This window comes from Dama dama, chromosome 2 (genome assembly GCF_033118175.1).
Source record: "Dama dama isolate Ldn47 chromosome 2, ASM3311817v1, whole genome shotgun sequence".
NCBI lineage: Eukaryota > Metazoa > Chordata > Mammalia > Artiodactyla > Cervidae > Dama > Dama dama.
Genome location: NC_083682.1, coordinates 555,177 through 571,396, shown reverse-complemented (window position 1 = coordinate 571,396; position 16,220 = coordinate 555,177). Strand labels below are relative to the sequence as shown.

The 16,220-nt window shown below is 63.7% G+C and overlaps 2 protein-coding genes across 11 annotated transcripts; both read left to right on the top strand.

Annotated features, from left to right (window-relative positions):
- The first annotated feature begins 13 nt into the window (after positions 1-13).
- SLC25A22 (solute carrier family 25 member 22) lies at positions 14-7,019 on the top strand. Of its 8 annotated transcripts, none has more exons than XM_061160817.1 (10): positions 14-78; positions 2,965-3,103; positions 3,196-3,321; positions 3,429-3,484; positions 4,027-4,117; positions 4,618-4,736; positions 4,844-5,018; positions 5,107-5,261; positions 5,343-5,418; positions 5,496-7,019. In XM_061160817.1, exons 2-10 carry the CDS (start codon positions 3,084-3,086, stop codon positions 5,644-5,646), a joined length of 969 nt encoding a protein of 322 aa, XP_061016800.1. In that variant the 5' UTR covers positions 14-78; positions 2,965-3,083; the 3' UTR covers positions 5,647-7,019. The 8 variants fall into 8 exon arrangements, with proteins under 8 accessions (XP_061016800.1, XP_061016839.1, XP_061016792.1 ...); XM_061160856.1 differs by having other exon boundaries at positions 17-78; positions 2,970-3,103; XM_061160809.1 differs by lacking the exon at positions 14-78 and adding an exon at positions 1,494-1,553.
- A 364-nt stretch (positions 7,020-7,383) lies between these two features.
- CEND1 (cell cycle exit and neuronal differentiation 1) lies at positions 7,384-10,348 on the top strand. 3 transcript variants are annotated; one of them, XM_061156283.1, is made up of 3 exons: positions 7,384-7,487; positions 7,915-7,995; positions 8,779-10,348. In XM_061156283.1, the coding sequence occupies exon 3, from the start codon at positions 8,876-8,878 to the stop codon at positions 9,314-9,316; it is 441 nt and encodes a 146-aa protein (XP_061012266.1). In that variant the 5' UTR covers positions 7,384-7,487; positions 7,915-7,995; positions 8,779-8,875; the 3' UTR covers positions 9,317-10,348. The 3 variants fall into 3 exon arrangements, with proteins under 3 accessions (XP_061012266.1, XP_061012272.1, XP_061012261.1); XM_061156289.1 differs by lacking the exon at positions 7,915-7,995 and having other exon boundaries at positions 7,384-7,464; XM_061156278.1 differs by lacking the exon at positions 7,915-7,995.
- Positions 10,349-16,220: the final 5,872 nt, after the last annotated feature.

Below are 16,220 nucleotides of genomic sequence, written 5' to 3'. Positions count from 1 at the left end.
TAGGTGCAGCCGGGCGCGCGGCGAGGCGGGGAGGCCAGCGCGGCGGCAGAGGCGGCGGCGGCGGCGGCAGAGCGCGCGGTGAGTGCCCGCCTGGCGGCTCCTTCCGCTGAGCCCACCCGAGTGCAGCCCGGCCGCGGGGGCCAGGGGCACCACGGCAGCTGTGGGAAGTGACATCTGCCCGGACGAGGCGGTTTCTGCGGAGCCCGCGCCGGCGGATGCTCGGATCCGCTGCCGCCGGAGTGTGGGAGGCCGGGCCCCGGGCGGTGCCGGGCGCGCTCCCCGCGCACACGTGTCCTCGCCGGTCGGGAGACGGAGGCTAGTCCCCAAGGAACGAGCCGGGCCGTGGGGGACACTCACGTGGGGCCCTGCGGGATGTACGTGGACACGTGGGTGCCTGAAGTCGCCATCGCCTGGCGGGCTTCAGCATGGCGATCCGGGCCCCATGGGGACTTCTTCCAGCTGGACGGCGAGTTGAGCCGGGCTTCCAGTCGCAGCCCTGAGCCCCCACTCCGCGCCTCCTTTGTCGCCGAGTTGGCGCCCCTCCAGCCGTTGGGACCGAAAGTGCCTCCTCGGGGCAAGGGGCGGGGAGGGATGAATGGGGAGGGAAGGGCCAGCAGCAGACTTGGAGCCTCACAGCCTTTTCATTTCTTGGGGGTGAGGGAGTCCAGGGGCTTCTTTCGTGGCAGATTTTACTTCCTGGGGGGCCTGGAGGCAGCAGCATGATCCTGCGGGTGGCCTCTGAGCTGAGCTGTCACAGCTCAGCTCAGAGTTCGCCTGCAACCCCGGTTGAGGACGCTGCGGGAGCCAGGGGGGACAGGGAGGGCTGACAGCCCGGGGCCTCAGGCCTGGCTGGGGCTGCCGGGTCTCTATGGCAACCTGGGGTGCAAGGGGAGGGCGCTCCGAGCGAGCTCTCATGAGCAGGTGGTAGGAACCACTGAGTGAGGACAGGAAAAGGAGGTTTCCTGGTCCAGAGGACCCCTTGCCAGTTCTCCCCTGGCAGAGCCCCTCCCCACACTACTCGGTTCTAAAGCGTCTCCCCCATCCCAGCGTGCAGAGTGGGACCCAGGGCTGACGGTTTCAGGCTCGGATCTCCAGGCCTGCCTCTATTCCGGGGACAGCTGCTCCCCTCCCCACCTTGGAGAGTCTGTCCGACTTCCGGGACCCCAGCATCCAGGTGTCCCTTACCCTGGACAGGGGGTGGGGTCTGGTGGGCTTGCTCAGGTCCAAGAGGGCAGAGTATGGACCTTGTCCCCAAGGGTCGGGGACAACAATCGGCTGTGGCGTTTGCACCTGGGGAGTGGGGGTGGGGAGAGAGAGTCAGGTTGAAGTGCAGAGGTCAGGCTCTTCTCTGAGACTGGGGCACGGAGGCTCTGGGTAAGTGGGGTGGGAGGCATCTGGGGGGCAGAGGGCTTTGGGAGTGTGGGTGGCAGCCGGTGGGTCTCTGTGATCCAGCCACCCCCTGGCCTTTGCAGCAGACAAGCGTGTCTTCTCCGCTCCTGCATGAGTTTTCCCTGAAATGCACCTCCCAGAAGACACACGGTCCGCAGACACAGGTGGGCACAGCCCATCTCCACCCCACAGCTGCAGATTCCCTGTGCCCGGGCACAGAGAGAGCCCCATTCCTGGGGTCCCAGGGCCCTAACCAGAGCCCGCCTGCTGGCCGCGGAGGAGCAGCTGGGTGCACGGTAGCCGCGGGCTGGGGCCCCTCGAACCGGCTGCGTGGCTTGTCTGGGTTAGCCCGTCAGACCCGCTGCCTCACGGGCTGAAGGGGGCTCGGAGGCCAGCCCAAGCCTCCCAGAAGCTGTCACACCCCCTTCTCATCCTTTCTCCCGCGGCGGCAGGGCGCCTCATCCCGCCCAAACTGAAAGAGAAAGTCGCCCCCCGCCCCCCAGACCCGCCCCGCCCCGCCCCGCCCCGCAGCCAATCCCCGCCGCCGGCACCGCCCCCGGCCGCTGGCCCTCCCCCGCCCGCCCGCCCGCGGGCTGGAGTCTCCAGGAGGAGCAGTGGAGGAGCCGGTCCTGCGTGCCCGGGGTGAGCGGGACCACGGCGGGGGCGGCGGGCTGCCGAGGGGGCAGGGGGCCGCCCGACCCGGGGAAGCGGGGGTGAAGGTCACCGGTCCGCGAGCGACGGCAGGTGTGAGCCAGCCGTGTGACCCGAGTAGCGGCGCGGCGGGTGCGAGGCAGGGACAGCTGGTCTCGGCGCGGGCTGGGGGGCGCCCCCCGCAGGAGGCCCCTGGGGCTGGCTGTGGGTCCCCAGCCCTGCCCCTAGAGAGAGGGGCCTCCTGGGCCTGCCCCCCCGGAATAGGTGGTGGACCAGACACAGGGAGCCTCAGAGGGTTAGCCAGCCCCCGCCCTCCTTGGGGGGGGGCTCCGCCGCCATCCCCCGCCCTCCTTGGGCGTGTGTGTTTGCGAGGGAGGGGGCAGTCAGGGGTGAAGTTCCTGGGAGGGTGGGCACAGGGCTGGCTGTGGTTTGGTTGCTTCTTCCAGGGGAGCGGTGGTCTGGGGCTCCAGCCTGGACTTGCCACGGAGCAGGGTCTGCACCTGCGCTGGCCGCATCTACCTGGGCAGCTGTGAGCTGAGCCCCGCGGGGGCCCTGGGGCTCTCTCACCCCCATCCTGACAGAGCAGGCTGCTCGAGAATGGGGTTGGTACAGCCCAGCCCAGGGGAGGAGGCGCCTGGCCCTTTAAAGGGCTCCTTGCACGTGAGCGTGAGCAAGGCCAGCTGGGAGGACGCGCTGGTGGGGGATCTTGAGAGGAAACCAGGTGGCCCAGGGATGGGGCCAGGTGGTGGGCCTCATGGCACGCTGCGAGCCCACAACATGTGGCCGACCCGAGTGGGGTTGGGGACCTGGGGGAGCCGCTCGGAGCCCCTGTGGGGGACCTGGGAGGGAGATGGGGAAGCCTGTTCCTCTGGTGTGCCTCTCCTGTCTGCCCACCCCCGCTGATTGCAGTCCCCTCTCTCCTAGGACAGAAGCTCTGGTTTGGAAACACCCTTGAAAGCAGAGGACCCGCCTCCGCCCTGCGCTCCCTCCCCCACTGTCTGGCATCCCGCTCCGCGGCTCCTACCTGGGTGCTCCTGAGTTAAATGGCCGATAAGCAGATCAGGTCAGAACCCAGCCCAGCCTCACCCTACCCTGCCCTCCCTCCCTGCCGACCTATGGCCGAGGAGGCCGCCTGACCTCCATCTGCCCACGCAGCCTGCCAGCCAAGCTCATCAATGGCGGCATCGCCGGCCTGATTGGGGTCACCTGCGTGTTCCCCATCGACCTGGCCAAGACGAGGCTGCAGAACCAGCAGAATGGCCAGCGCGTGTACACCAGCATGTGAGCTGGCGGGCTGGGGTGGGGGGAGGACAGGCCTGGGGGCGCTCCTGCCTGGATCAGCTGGACCCTGGCTGCCCCCGGCTCACTCCTCCCCCCCGGGGCTGCAGGTCCGACTGCCTCATCAAGACCATCCGCTCAGAGGGCTACTTCGGGATGTACCGCGGTGAGGCTGGGCAGGGGGCGGGAGGGCCTGGTGTGACGGTGGGGACGTGCCCCGTGGGGGCTGGCTGCACCTGCACGGGGTGTGGGGTGGGGAAGGGCAGCACTCAGCCCCGTCCTCCACCGCTGCCAGCACCCAGCATGGCGGGACCTGTGTGTCCATCGCAGCGGCCTCGCCGCCTCCCGGGACAGGCAGGACCCTGTCTGTGCCAGGACACTGGGGGGGGGGCGGGGCCTGACTGCAAAGCTGCTTAGGAGACACCACCAAGCCTGGATTTGCCCAGACGCTGTGCAGCGGAGTCCTCACACAGAGAGGGCCTCCTCAGCTCTCTGGCCCACCCCAAGCTGGATGCGCCCCCCTCTCCCCGCCCAGGCCCCCCACCTCTATACGGCAGGGGGCGTGTTCCTCACGAAGGCCCACCCACTGGACCGGGAGGGTCACCTGGAGGAGGAGCCGCTAGGCGGGGGGATGGCTCTGCCAACTGAGGCGAGTGCCCGCTGAGAGCCTCCCGGCCCCAGCTACTGACCCATCCGCGCGCCACGCAGGAGCTGCCGTGAATCTGACCCTCGTCACCCCCGAGAAGGCCATCAAGCTGGCAGCCAATGACTTCTTCCGATACCAGCTCTCCAAGGACGGGTGAGGGGCTCGGTTGACTGCTGGGGGCCACAGTCACGAAGGGAGGGGGAGCTGTGCCTCCAGAGGACAAAAGCTAGGTCGTCCTGGGGGCCCCTCACCCAACCTGCAGGGCTTCTTCCTCCACCTCCTCCTCCGATGCTGAATCCGCAGTACTCAGGCCCCAGGGGTCCTTGGCCCCTAGCCATTGCCTGCTGCCCCTTGTAGGCTGAGATTTGGGGGGCACTGGCCAGTTTTCCCTATCACCTGAGGGTGCAGCTGAAAGGGCAATAGTCCCCACGGAGCACTTGAACCGCCCACTCCGCCTCCAGTTTTGTTTGCTGAGAACAGTCCTCAGCCCGTCCCTGGCCCCGCTGTGAGCCGGCTGTCTCTCGGGCTCGGTGCCTGTTACTGGAGGGCGGGTGGGGGGAGCTGCCTGTGTCTTCACTGGTCCCACCCCCTTCACGTCCCCCAGCCGCAGGGTCCTCTGACTCTGCCTTGCAGCCCCACCCTCTTTACTGCAGGCAGAAGTTGACCCTGTTTAAGGAGATGCTGGCGGGCTGCGGGGCAGGCACCTGCCAGGTGATCGTGACCACCCCCATGGAGATGCTGAAGATCCAGCTCCAGGACGCGGGCCGCCTCGGTGAGGGTGTGGGGGAGGTGGGGCATGGTGGGACACCAGCTGGACCCCATCCCCGCCCCCACTCTGTGCTTGGAGGGAGACCAGCAGGCCGCCCCCTTTCTCCCCAGCTGCCCAGAGGAAGATCCTGTCCGCCCAGGCCCAGCTCTCAGGCCAGGGGAGTGGCCAGCCCTCGGTGGAGGCTCCAGCCGCCCCCCGCCCCACAGCCACGCAGCTGACCCGGGACCTGCTGCGGAGCCGCGGCATCGCTGGCCTCTACAAGGGCCTGGGGGCCACGCTGCTCAGGTGGGGGGCAGGCAGGGCGAGGGGAGGCCCACCCATCCACCCGTCTGCCCCACGCATCCCAGCCAGTCACCCCGCGGTCCCCCCACAGGGATGTCCCCTTCTCCATCGTCTACTTCCCCCTCTTCGCCAACCTGAACGAGCTGGGCCGGCCAGCATCCGGGGACAAGTCGCCTTTCTACGTGTCCTTCCTGGCCGGCTGCGTGGCTGGGAGTGCGGCCGCCGTGGCCGTCAACCCCTGTGACGGTCGGTGCCCAGCTTGGGGCAGGGCGGGGCTGGGGGTGGGTCCAGGCTGAGGGCCCACGCTGACCCGCGTGCCCCTTGCAGTGGTGAAGACCCGGCTCCAGTCGCTGCAGCGTGGCATCAACGAGGACACCTACTCGGGATTCCTGGACTGTGCCAGGTGGGCGAGCCCCGAGGGGCGGGGAGGGCAGGGCAGCCCGAGCGCCATGGCTCTGACCGCCCCCCATCTCCCTGCAGGAAGATCCTGCGGAACGAGGGCCCCTCTGCCTTCCTGAAGGGCGCTTACTGCCGCGCCCTGGTCATCGCCCCGCTGTTCGGCATCGCTCAAGTGGTCTACTTCCTGGGCATCGCTGAGACCCTGCTGGGGCTGCCACGCGTCCAGCCCTGAGCCCAGCAGCCGCCCCTCGCCCTCCAGTCAAGCAGGACCAGAGAGGGGGCCGAGGCAGGCAGCCCCCCCACCGGGGAAAGCACGAGAGTCTCTCCCCACCCGGATGGGTGGGGGTGGGGAGAGGGGGAGTGCAGGTGTGCACACGCGTGCCTGGCGGGGTCCTGCCTACACAACCCCCGGGATCAACGTCTTACTTACTTAGAAAAGGCCGAAACCATTACATTCCTGGAGCCAGCCCTGCCCACCTTTGCCCCAGTCTGAACAACCCCCAGGGATAGAGCTGGTCTCTGGACTGGGGGCCCCCAGCCTGGGCTGGGCAAGCTGGACCCTCCCCTCCAGTCTACCAGCTCCTGTCCCCGAGGCTTGGCCCCTAGTCCACAGAGGGGACCCCGCACAAACCTATTTATTAACTTGCCGAGCACAAGCGGCTCTGTCCACCCCTCCGTCTGTCCGTCCAGCCTCCCCTGCTGCTGTTCTCTTGCCTTGGCCAGCCTTGCAGGAGGATCGGGCTCTCCTGCCCCCCATATTGAGCCAGGAATCCTAGACGGGGGGTGGCCCTGAGTGCTGACTCCCAGGACAGGTCCCCCGCCCCCACTGTGGGACCCAGCCCCCGTCCCCAGCTGGGGACCCAGCCCATGTGAGGTGTGTGTGTAGGTGAGAGAGAGAGAATGTTGGGGGCGGGTGGCGGCCGCCCTCTGCTGTGGGGGGCTCCAGCCGTCCCCATGTGGCCAGGCAGTGTGTGTGTGTGTGTGTGTGTGTGTGTGTGCGTGCAGGAGTGTGTGAGCACATGGGTGTGTGCCCTTGACTCCCCAGTGACCCCGTCCAGGAATCTGTCTCCGCCCGCCCCTACTTCTGAAGCCACGCCCCCTCCAGGGCCGGGTGGGCCAGAGGGGAGGGCAGGCATGAGGACCAGTATGGAGCCCGGGAGCATCTTCTGGGGGGCACCAGGAGCAGCCCCTCCCGTCTTCCCCGGGCCTAGCCTGCTCTCCGGGCCTCTGCTTAAGGCCCCTGACCACACTTAGTAAAGCTCCGCCCTCCCCGGCCCTCGGTGTTGTGAACTGAGGCAGCTCGTCCTGACCTGCCCCGCCCCTAGCCACGTGGTCGTGTTGGTGATTGATCTGATGTGGCGGTGCTGTGTCCCCCACCCCTGGGCCCCTCCCCGGAGCCCCCTTCCCAGTGACACTACCTGGGGCTCAGGCCTGGGCCCCCCAGTTCACGGTTGTTCCTGGGAGCTGCTCTCTCCCGTCACATCTGTACCTTGGAAGCTGCTGCTGCTGCTTACAGAATTATATTTTTTTCCTTTGAAGAGTTTTAAGAAGTTGTAACTTTTTGTGTCTTGTCCTGTAAGAAGATAAATAAATATTCTAAGTAGATGTCTCTTCTCCTAGACTCTTGGGGGTGAAGGGCGTCCCCCTCGTGTGGTACCTGGCTCCCCTCCCCCTGCCGTCCTGAGTCCGCCTGCCCAGCCATGATTGGCACACTGGCTGTAGCGGAGCCTGGTTAGAATGACCTCTTGACTCCCTCGAGGTCTGATGGGGATGCAAGAAAGCCAGCCTCAGCCGCTCACCTTCTTGACGCTAAGCCACCCTTCGGATCAAAAGCGGAGCTGGGTTTGGGGGCCCCAGAGGTCCCGGCCGCTCCGGGGCGCTGTGGTGACCACGAGCAGGTGGGCGGAGCCCGTGCTGATGCGGTCCCCGCCCCGCTTCCTGCGCCGGGAGCAGAGCATTGTGGGAAACTCCCAGTTCTTGCATCCGCAGCCGCCGCCCGCCGCCGTTCGTCAGGTCGGCCGTGGTCCCGCAGAGAGCTCGCGGCCCTGAGGTGGGAGCGCCGCGAGCAGCAGCGTAAGGCGGCGGGGACTCGGCGGCCCGGGATCTGGGGCGGGAGCGGGGAGCGGGGCCCCTGGACAGAGCGACGGTTCTCCGCTATGAAGGTCACCGGGGGCGCTCCGGGGCCCCCTGCTCTCCTGGGCGCAGCCGCCTGGAGGGGGAGGGGCAGCCGGTGACGTCAATATGAGCCCAAAATAACCAAGGGTCTGGGGGAGGGGGAGCCTGGACCACCTGCCCTTTGGGAACTTGATGCCCAGCAGCGGGGTGCCCCTCCAGAATGACAGGGGTGAGGGGCTCTTGGGTTCCCTGGAAGTGGGACAGTCCTCCCCAGGACACCCCCGTTCCCACGCGTGACCTTCAGGCGACCTTCACTGTGTCAGTGTGCATTGCCAGGGTGGGGTCCTGGGCCGATGCCTCCCACACAGGCTCCCTCCCCCGGCAGGCGCAGGTGGAGTTCCTCAGCCTCCCAGAGGAGCTGCGGACAGCGGGGTCTGCTCCCGGGAGGGAAGACGGGTCCAGAGTGGTGAGGCCACCAGCCCCCTGCCCCACGCCCGACTCTGTGGATCAGGGCCAGGCCTTCCCTACTGCCCAGAGCGCCCAGTCTCTGCCTGGCCCTGCCTTTGGGGTGCCCACCCCAGGCTCACCCCAAGGACTTCCTCCCCCAGAGGCAGGCATGACCTCAGGGTCAGAAAGGGATCCCCGCTGTGAAGCTGGAGCAGGCAAGGCTGGTCCTGGGGTGGGCGCTGAGAGGGGGGTCCATGACCGGCTGGGAGCCCAGGCCTGTCGCTGCCCTCCCACTGGCTTCTCCAGCCTCTGGGGAGACACCCTGGCTTTGTCCGATCAGGGTCCTGGTGACCTTGGGCCCATTATGACCCCATGTGCCTGAAAGCCCAGACTCTGGGTTCCCACGCTGCCCTCCCACCCCGAGCCCACCCAGCCCCAAGAAGGGTACACGGTCAGTTCTGGCCAGACCCATGGGGTGCCAGCCACCTCCCCAGCCACACACCCTCCTCGGGTCTGGGTGGGTGCTCTCTTCCCGGTCAGGACCTCCCCACTATGGGCTGACATGATGGACACAGGACATGCGTGGGCAAGACCATTTCACAGATGAGGGAACTAAAGCCTCTAGCAGGTCTCATCCCAACACCCCAGCCCAAAGGGGGCCCACAGCAGCTACCTGTGTGCTCGGAGAGGCTTCTCAGGAGGTGGCTGAGGCCAGTTGGAGGCTGAGCCTCGGGAGAGGAGGGTCCAGAGAGCTGAGCGGGTCTCTGCACAGGACACCAGTCTCATCGGGTCTCCCCCCCAGGTCCATAGGATGCCCAGGGGTGAACTGTCCTGAGCTGCCGTGGTTCAGACGCCTGCCTGCCCCCGCATACCCTGCACAGCCCGCCCATACACCCAGCATGGAGTCCAGAGGGAAGCCGACCAACAGCCCCAAGGCCGACACTAAGGCCGCGGCCGAGGCCCGAGCCCCTGCCGCCATGGACGGGAAGGCCCCGTCCTCTAAGCCAGGGAAGAAGGAGGCCCAGGCGGAGAAGCAGGAGCCGCCGGCAGCCCCCACGCCGCCACCTGCCAAGAAGACCCCGGCCAAGGCAGACCCGGCCCTTCTCAACAACCACAGCAACCTGAAGCCAGCCCCCACGGCCCCCAGCGCCCCTGACGCGGCCCCCGAGCCCAAGGGCCCTGGGGATGGGGCTGAGGAGGGCGAGGCCCCCGGTGGGGGCCCCAGTGGCCGAGGGCCCTGCCCTTTCGAGAACTTGACCCCACTGCTGGTGGCCGGGGGCGTGGCTGTGGCTGCTGCAGCCCTGATTCTTGGGGTTGCCTTCCTGGTCCGAAAAAAATGATGGCCGGTGGCCAGCTTGGGCACAGCCACATCCTGTACAGACCTTGGGAGTCTAGTGCATGCCGAATTCACACACCGCTATCTATACATATGTAATACCTATACTGTGTCCCCCACATACAAGCAGAGGGAGAGAGAGGTGGACAGGCCCCGACAGCGGTGGAGACCCAGCCCCCTCAAGCGGTCCCCAGCACTTACCCCTCTGAACCCAAGGGCAGAAGGAGCCCAGGCTCTGCGGGTGGGTCCCTGACACGGGGTGGGGGCTCTGTGTGGACCCGGGCACTGGCAGACGGACAGAGAAGCGGGCTCTGAAGGTGGCCTGCCTGCCCAAGTGTGCCAGCCTGTGCCAAGGGCCCCAGTGGTCCTGTGGTCTTCCTGGCAGCAGCTCCTGATGAACCCCCAGGGTAGCAGGGCTGGGCAGGGGCCTGGGATGGATTCTGAGCTGGGTCCAGCCAGCCTGGGGACATTAAAGGGTGTGGCTGTTTGTCCCATTTCTGCTCTTTGCGTGTAGCCAGGATGGGGGTTCCTCTGGGTGGGCAGCCTCAGTGGACTGATCCAAGGTGGGTGATCCCATTAGCTGAGTTTCCCTGCCTCCTGCCTGCTCGCTTGAGCCCCGGCTGGGTGGACAGAAAGCTCACAGGCTGGTGTCAGAGGCGCTCTTGAAGTTTACCTTCTGGCTGGAACCCAGGCGGCCCCTGAAGCTGGGCCCTACGCTTCCCGCCCTGAACCCCTCCCCATTCTGCGGCGGTTGTCCTGGGGGCAAGTGAGAGCCTGGCGGGGAGGCAGCCGTGCCGCCCAGCGCCTGCAGACGGCCCCTCCTGCCCACCCAGGGTCCTTGAGGGTCTAAGAAGCGTATAAATGCAATAACAGGTTGAATAGAAGTGCTGGGCAAGCAACCACCACCCTCGGCCACAGCCCCGTCGAGCCTGCAGGGAGACTGCGCTCTGCTGGGAGCATGTCTTGGTGGCAGTGGGCACTGGGAGCCCGATGTGCCCTTGCCTGACCAGCTGGCCACTGGAACCCTGGGCCTGAGTGGAGGTCAGTTTGAAATAAACTGTTATCTAAAGACTGGGCTGGCGTCCTCAACTGCACGCGGTCGGGAGAGGCGGGGCAGCCTGTCTGGGTGTGGGGGGTCACCTATCCACACCGCAGGCTTTCCGGGGAGGGCCAGGGCCCCCTGGTGCCCCGCCCCAGCCCCTCCCACCACCTGGTGCCCTTGACCCGGGTGTGTTCCACCTGTGGCTCTGCCCAGGCCCGGCCCTACCCAGATGGCTGCGGCCCGGCCTTCCTGTCAGCCCTGGCCCTAGATGACCCAGGCCCAGCTTGCAGGACCCACCCCCGGCCCGGACCTTGGGCCACCGCACCACCGCGCGGGGCTGACTGGCCTGGAGCTGTGTCGGGGGAGGGGGCCATGCCCCCCGCTGGGCCTCTGTGCCCCCCTCTGCAGCAAGCTCCCATCCCCAGGCGGCGGGGGAGGAGGCCGCTGTACGGCTTAGGGTCCCTCCTCCCGCCATCCTCCCCTGAGCCGACCTGGCCAGGCGTCCAACTGGGGGTCTTCGGAGTGAGGGCTTCCTGGGAGCAAGGCTCCCCACCCCCGGGCTCCGGAAGTTTCTCTGCCTTTGTCAGCCTGGGTCACTCCCCCCACGGGCCTCCTAAAGCTGCTGGGCTTCCTCTCCGGGTACCCACCCCCGGCTGTGCACCCACACCTCAGGCCCACACAAACCTGGGGCGCTTCCCTGGGGCACGCACCCCTCGCCCTGAACCACCTGGCCCAGGCCCAGCCACCGAGGGAGGCACCGGAGCCCATGGCTACAGCCTCCAGCCCGCCTGTCCACAGGCCCTGCAGCTGCCCACGAATCCCTCTCCAGCCAGCTGGTCCCCTCTCCCGCTCCCTCTGTTCCGCTTGCACCTTAAATGCAAAAAAAGAAGAAAAAAAGTCTCCTGCCGTTGTGGAGACTCGGGGCAGGATGGGGGTGGCTGTGAAGGTGAGTTCTGTCCCCATAGCCAGGAGCTAAGGGTCTGGCCCTCCGGACACGATGACTCTCTCGGGGCCCTGCCTCAGTTTTCTATTAGTTTTCCTTTTTTATCTTTGCGCTGGCCTTCACTGCTGCACACGGGCCTTCCCTAGGTGTGGCGAGTGGGGCTGCTCCCTAGCTGCGGTGCAGTGGCTTCTGGTTTCAGCGCGGGCTCAGCAGGCGTGGCCACAGGCTGAGTCAGGTGTAACCGCACCAGGGACCAAAGCTGTGTCCCTGCGTTGGCAGGCAGATTCTTCAGTCAGTTCAGTTCAGTCACTCAGTCATGTCCGACTCTTTGCGACCCCATGGACTGTAGCACACCAGGCCTCCCTGTCCATTACCAATTCCCAGAGTTTACCCAAACTCATGTCCATTGAGTCAGTGATGCCATCCAACCATCTCTTCCTTTGTCGTCCCCTTCTCCTTCTGGCTTCAATCTTTCCCAGCATCAGGGTCTTTTCTAATAAGTCAGCTCTTCACATCAGGTGGCCAAAGTATTGGAGTTTCAGCTTCAGCATCAGTCCTTCCAATGAACACCCAGGACTGATCTTCTTTAGGATGGACTGGTTGGATCCTCCTTGCAGTCCAAGGGACTCTTGAGTCTTCTCCAACACCACAGTTCAAAAGCATGAATTCTTAGGCACTCAGCTTTCTTAGTCCAACTCTCACATCCATACATTACTCCTGGAAAAACCATAGCCTCGATGAGACAGGCCTTTATTGGCAGAGTAATGTCTCTGCTTTTTAATATGCCTTCTAGGCTGGTCATAACTTTCCTTCCAAGGAGTAAGCATCTTTTAATTTCATGGCTGCAGTCACCATCTGCAGTGATTTTGGAGCCCCCTAAAAATAAAGTCAGCCACTGTTTCCACTGTGACCCCCGTTTTATCTTAACCCTGTGGGTGCACAGGTCCCGGGCACTGAGCACCTCCACATTGTGGGAGCGTCACCCCATCGGCCCTCGGAAACGATTCCTCTTCCCAAACTGACCCTCAGTCCCAGTTAAACACCTGCTCATTCTGTCCCTATGGGTGACGCCTCTGGCGACCTCAGGTGAATGGAGTCAGACAGGATTTGTCCTTCTGTGTCTGGCTTATTTCTCTGAGCATCATGTCCTCCAGGGTCATCCATGCTGTAGCCTGTGTCAGGATTTCCTTCCTTTTAAGTCCCACCCTATGCGTGGACCACATTTTGTGTATCCATCATTTGCTGATGAACGCTGAGTTGCCTCCACTTGTCGGCTGCCGCGACTGTGGGCCCAGCACACAGTTCACTCGGGGACCTGCTCAGAGGTGGGGTGGCCGGGTGAAAAGCTGCCACTTGCCCAGCGACACGGGAGTGGGCAAAGCCCTCGAGGTTGACAGCCCATCTGATCAGGGCCACCTTGGGTCATTCCGTCTGCACAGAGCCAACTGCTACTGTTTACTAACTTCTTGGCTATCTGGGCTGTGCCTTTTCTGATTTTTCTGTTGGTGCCATTTATCTGTTTTTCTGCGGATGAGAGGCCTTCTTCTTATTTATTTGGAGGATTTTTTTTTTTTGGTCGGGCTGCACGGCCTGTGAGATCTTAGTTCCCCGACCAAAGGTTGACAAGGATTGAACCCTGGCCGAGGCAGTGAAAGCGCAGAGCTCTAACCACTTGACCACAGGGCGCTCCTGCGTGCATTTCTTTATGTGTCTCATATTCCAAGCCTTTGCCAAATGGCACTTATCTGTATTCAGTGGCTGGCTTGCATCTGTTTCCTGTGTCTAGAAGTTCCCAAATCTCAAGTTATCATGCATAACCGTTGATCCCTTTACTGTCTAACCTTCTGGAATCTTTTCTAATCTAACACTCTTGGCATTTACTCACAGCGAGGCCTTTAACCCATCTGAACCTCAGGTTTCGTGGGGACTAAGCCGAGGAGCTCGTGGTATTTCTCTCCCCCCAGGGATGACATGGGCCAGGATCAGGCCGTGAAGGGTCCCCCTCAGTCCCTAGGTGACTGGCTCCTGCTGCCACTTTGCACACTGCCAGGGTCTTTCCTGAGCCTGTGTCTGCCTGCACCTGCCTCAAGGCCACACTGTACTTTTGTGATACTAGTTTGTAATCTTCTCTGGCTTCCATCTGCAATGTGGGGGACCTGGTGTTCAATCCCTGGGTGGGGAAGATCCCCTGGAGAAGAGAAAGGCTACACAGTATTTCGCCTGGAGAATCCCATGGAAGTCCATGGGGTCACAAAGAGGACACAGCTGAGTGATTTTCATTTTCACTAAAAGAAACAGCATCTCAGCTTCAGGGATGCTATGTTTCTCTTCTTCCCTTATTTCTTCTGAATTTCCACGCATGCTGTTACTGGTGGCCCCTTCCAGGGAATGTTAGAATGGGGCAGCTGAGGTCCCCAGGGTGCCATGAGGGTTCTGAGGCTCAGCTTTTTTAAAAACAATTATTTATGTGTTTATGGCTGTGCTGGGTCTTTGCTGCTGTGCGTGGGCTTTCTCTAGTTGCGGTGAGTGGGAGCTGCTCTCTTCGCTGTGGTGAGCGGGCTTCCAGTTGCAGCGGCTTCTCTTGTATCTGAGCACAGTTCCCAGCCCATGCGGGTCTCAGTAGCTGTGGCTTGCGGGCTTAGTTGCCGCGTGACGTGTGGTCTTCCCGGACCAGCAACCAAACTGGCATCCCCTGTGTCGCGAGGTGGATTCTCGCCACTGGGCCACCAGGGAAGCCCCTCAGCTTCTGGTTCATAGCATGCCTAAGCTTTAGGAAGGTAGGGATGCTTCCAAAATGATGAAAAATGAAACCTCTTGGGGGCGCCCAGTGAAAATGAAAGTCACTCAGTTGTGTCCTCCTTGCAACCCCATGGACTATATAGTCCCTGGAAATCTCCAGGCCAGAATACTGAAGCGGGTAGCCTTCCCCTTCTCCAGGAGATCTTCCCAATCCAGGGATCGAACTCAGGTCTCCTGCAATGCAGGTGGATCTTTACTAGCTGAGTCGCCAGGGAAGCCCTGGCTGACTTCAATGACCTTTACTACAGTACCACTTTTGAGGTCTAAACAAAATACCAGATATAAAAAGTGCTCAGTATATAAGAAGTTCACACTGTAAACCCCATGCAGGCTTACAAGGACATCTGAAAGCCAGGAGAACTCAGACAGTAGCAGCATGTCTAGGGCCAGAGGCCCCATGGCAGGGCCGCCAGGGTAAGCTGGGTCACACGTGGGGTCACTGTACGGGGATGCAGAAGGTGTGTATGGGAGTCCAGTTTGCTTTCCTCTCTAGCACCCTCTCCTCCCCCAAGAGTGTGCAGCTCCCTTCTGGGGACCCACCTGGGACCTCATTCTTGGTGCACCCGGGGGAGGGGCAGTCCAGTGCTTCAGGCCAGGTAGGGGCCTCCAGAACCTCTTTTCCTCCACCAGGGCAGAGTGGTGGAGGCCTGGGGAGGGCAGAGCTGGCCGGTGACCCGCTGCTCTGGACCCTCCCGTGGATGCCGAGTGGGGCCTGGACTCCAGGGCCTTTAGCCCCGCCCTGGCCACAGCTCCCTGCCCTCAGGGAGGTAACAGGGCGAGGCAGGCAGAGGCTCCTGGCATCCCAGTGACTGACACCGCCCTGCCTGTGCTTCTGTCTGGGACCTTCAGCCAGTGGAGCCGCGCTGGCTATCGGAGGGCCACTGAGCAGACAAGAGCCCCATGCCGCCACCTGCACCCCGAGAGCAGCCCCTGTCCTGGCTGGAGGGCAGCGCACACCTGCTGTGTTGCAGAGAGCGCTCAGGAGATGCCCCTGGGGCCCACGCTGGCACCCCGTCCAGCTCTGTGGGATCTGGAGGTGTGTTTGCGGGAAATCCCCTTCAGACGCTCCTCTGGACCCCCCAGACCTCTGTCGCTCCCTGTCCTGATGTCCTCGGCCCTGGGATAGGCCAGACTGGGGCAGGGCCTGCCTCCCTGTCGCATCACCCCACTCCAGGCCACAAAACGCCACTGCCTGACAGCTGCTGGCCAGGCACTGTCAGCCTGGGGGCAGCAGTGGAACCAGCGTCTGCGCGTTCTCAACAGTCCTGCCGATGCTTCTGCTCCAGGTGCAGGGACCCTGTGCCCAGCCGGCAGCAATGGCCTCGGCAGGCCTAGGTTTAGGGGCCGTTGCAGCACAACACACAGGTACTTGGGATCTAAGTCTATGGATGCCTCCCAGCCCAACCTCGGCCAAAAGAGAGCCCAGAGCTGAGAAGCTTGAGCCCTGATGGGGAGAGGGATGCTTCCTGGCCCGGGACCTGGGCCCCTCTGCTGCCTGTCTGGGAAGTTGGGCTGCCCATGACACACCCTCCCTGAGAGAGCCTCAACCCCAAGTACCTAGATGGGAGGTCCACCCAGCAGGCCGATTGAGATAAAGGGGCACTCAGGGCAGTCCTTGCATGGGGTGTTCTCAGAAAGGGAGTACTGGGTAGACAGTGCCTTGGTGCCCATGGGCTTTGAGGGATGGTTAGGAGTTTGATGGGCAGAGAGGTGGGGTCCAGCATTCAGGAGATAGAAATAGGAAGTGAAATGGCTCCCAGGGAAAGGCTCAGATATACTTTGAAAAGAGGAAGTTGCCAGGGGAGACAGCAGAGGAGACCTGAGGCACTGGCCAGCCCCACTGGGCAGAAAGTCCCCCAGAAGTGGCCCCCCAGTCACCTGTTCTTGGCGTCCAGGGCAAGCAGGTTCTCGGGACAGGAATGAAACGCTGCTGCAGGAAAACTTAAATGACCTCTGGTCCCCAGGTACTCTGTGCCTCAGGGGCCCAAACAACTGCAGGAGCCCTGGTGCAACCGCGCCACAGCCCAGTAGCAGAGCCCGGCCCCCAGGCCTCCCCTGCCTCCTGCTCCACTGGGCACTCACTGTCCGATGATCGGGAACTTGCATAGCGTGTAGGTGCTGCCC

Bases quoted from the DNA above. Each gene is read 5' to 3' on its own strand.
- SLC25A22 (XM_061160817.1), top strand. From the start codon at position 3,084: ATGGCCGATAAGCAGATCAG. The intron at 4,118-4,617 runs GTGAGGGGCTCG...TCTTTACTGCAG, and splicing joins TACCAGCTCTCCAAGGACGG to GCAGAAGTTGACCCTGTTTA. The intron at 5,262-5,342 runs GTCGGTGCCCAG...TGCCCCTTGCAG, and splicing joins GGCCGTCAACCCCTGTGACG to TGGTGAAGACCCGGCTCCAG.
- CEND1 (XM_061156289.1), top strand. From the start codon at position 8,876: ATGGAGTCCAGAGGGAAGCCGACCAACAGCCCCAAGGCCGACACTAAG.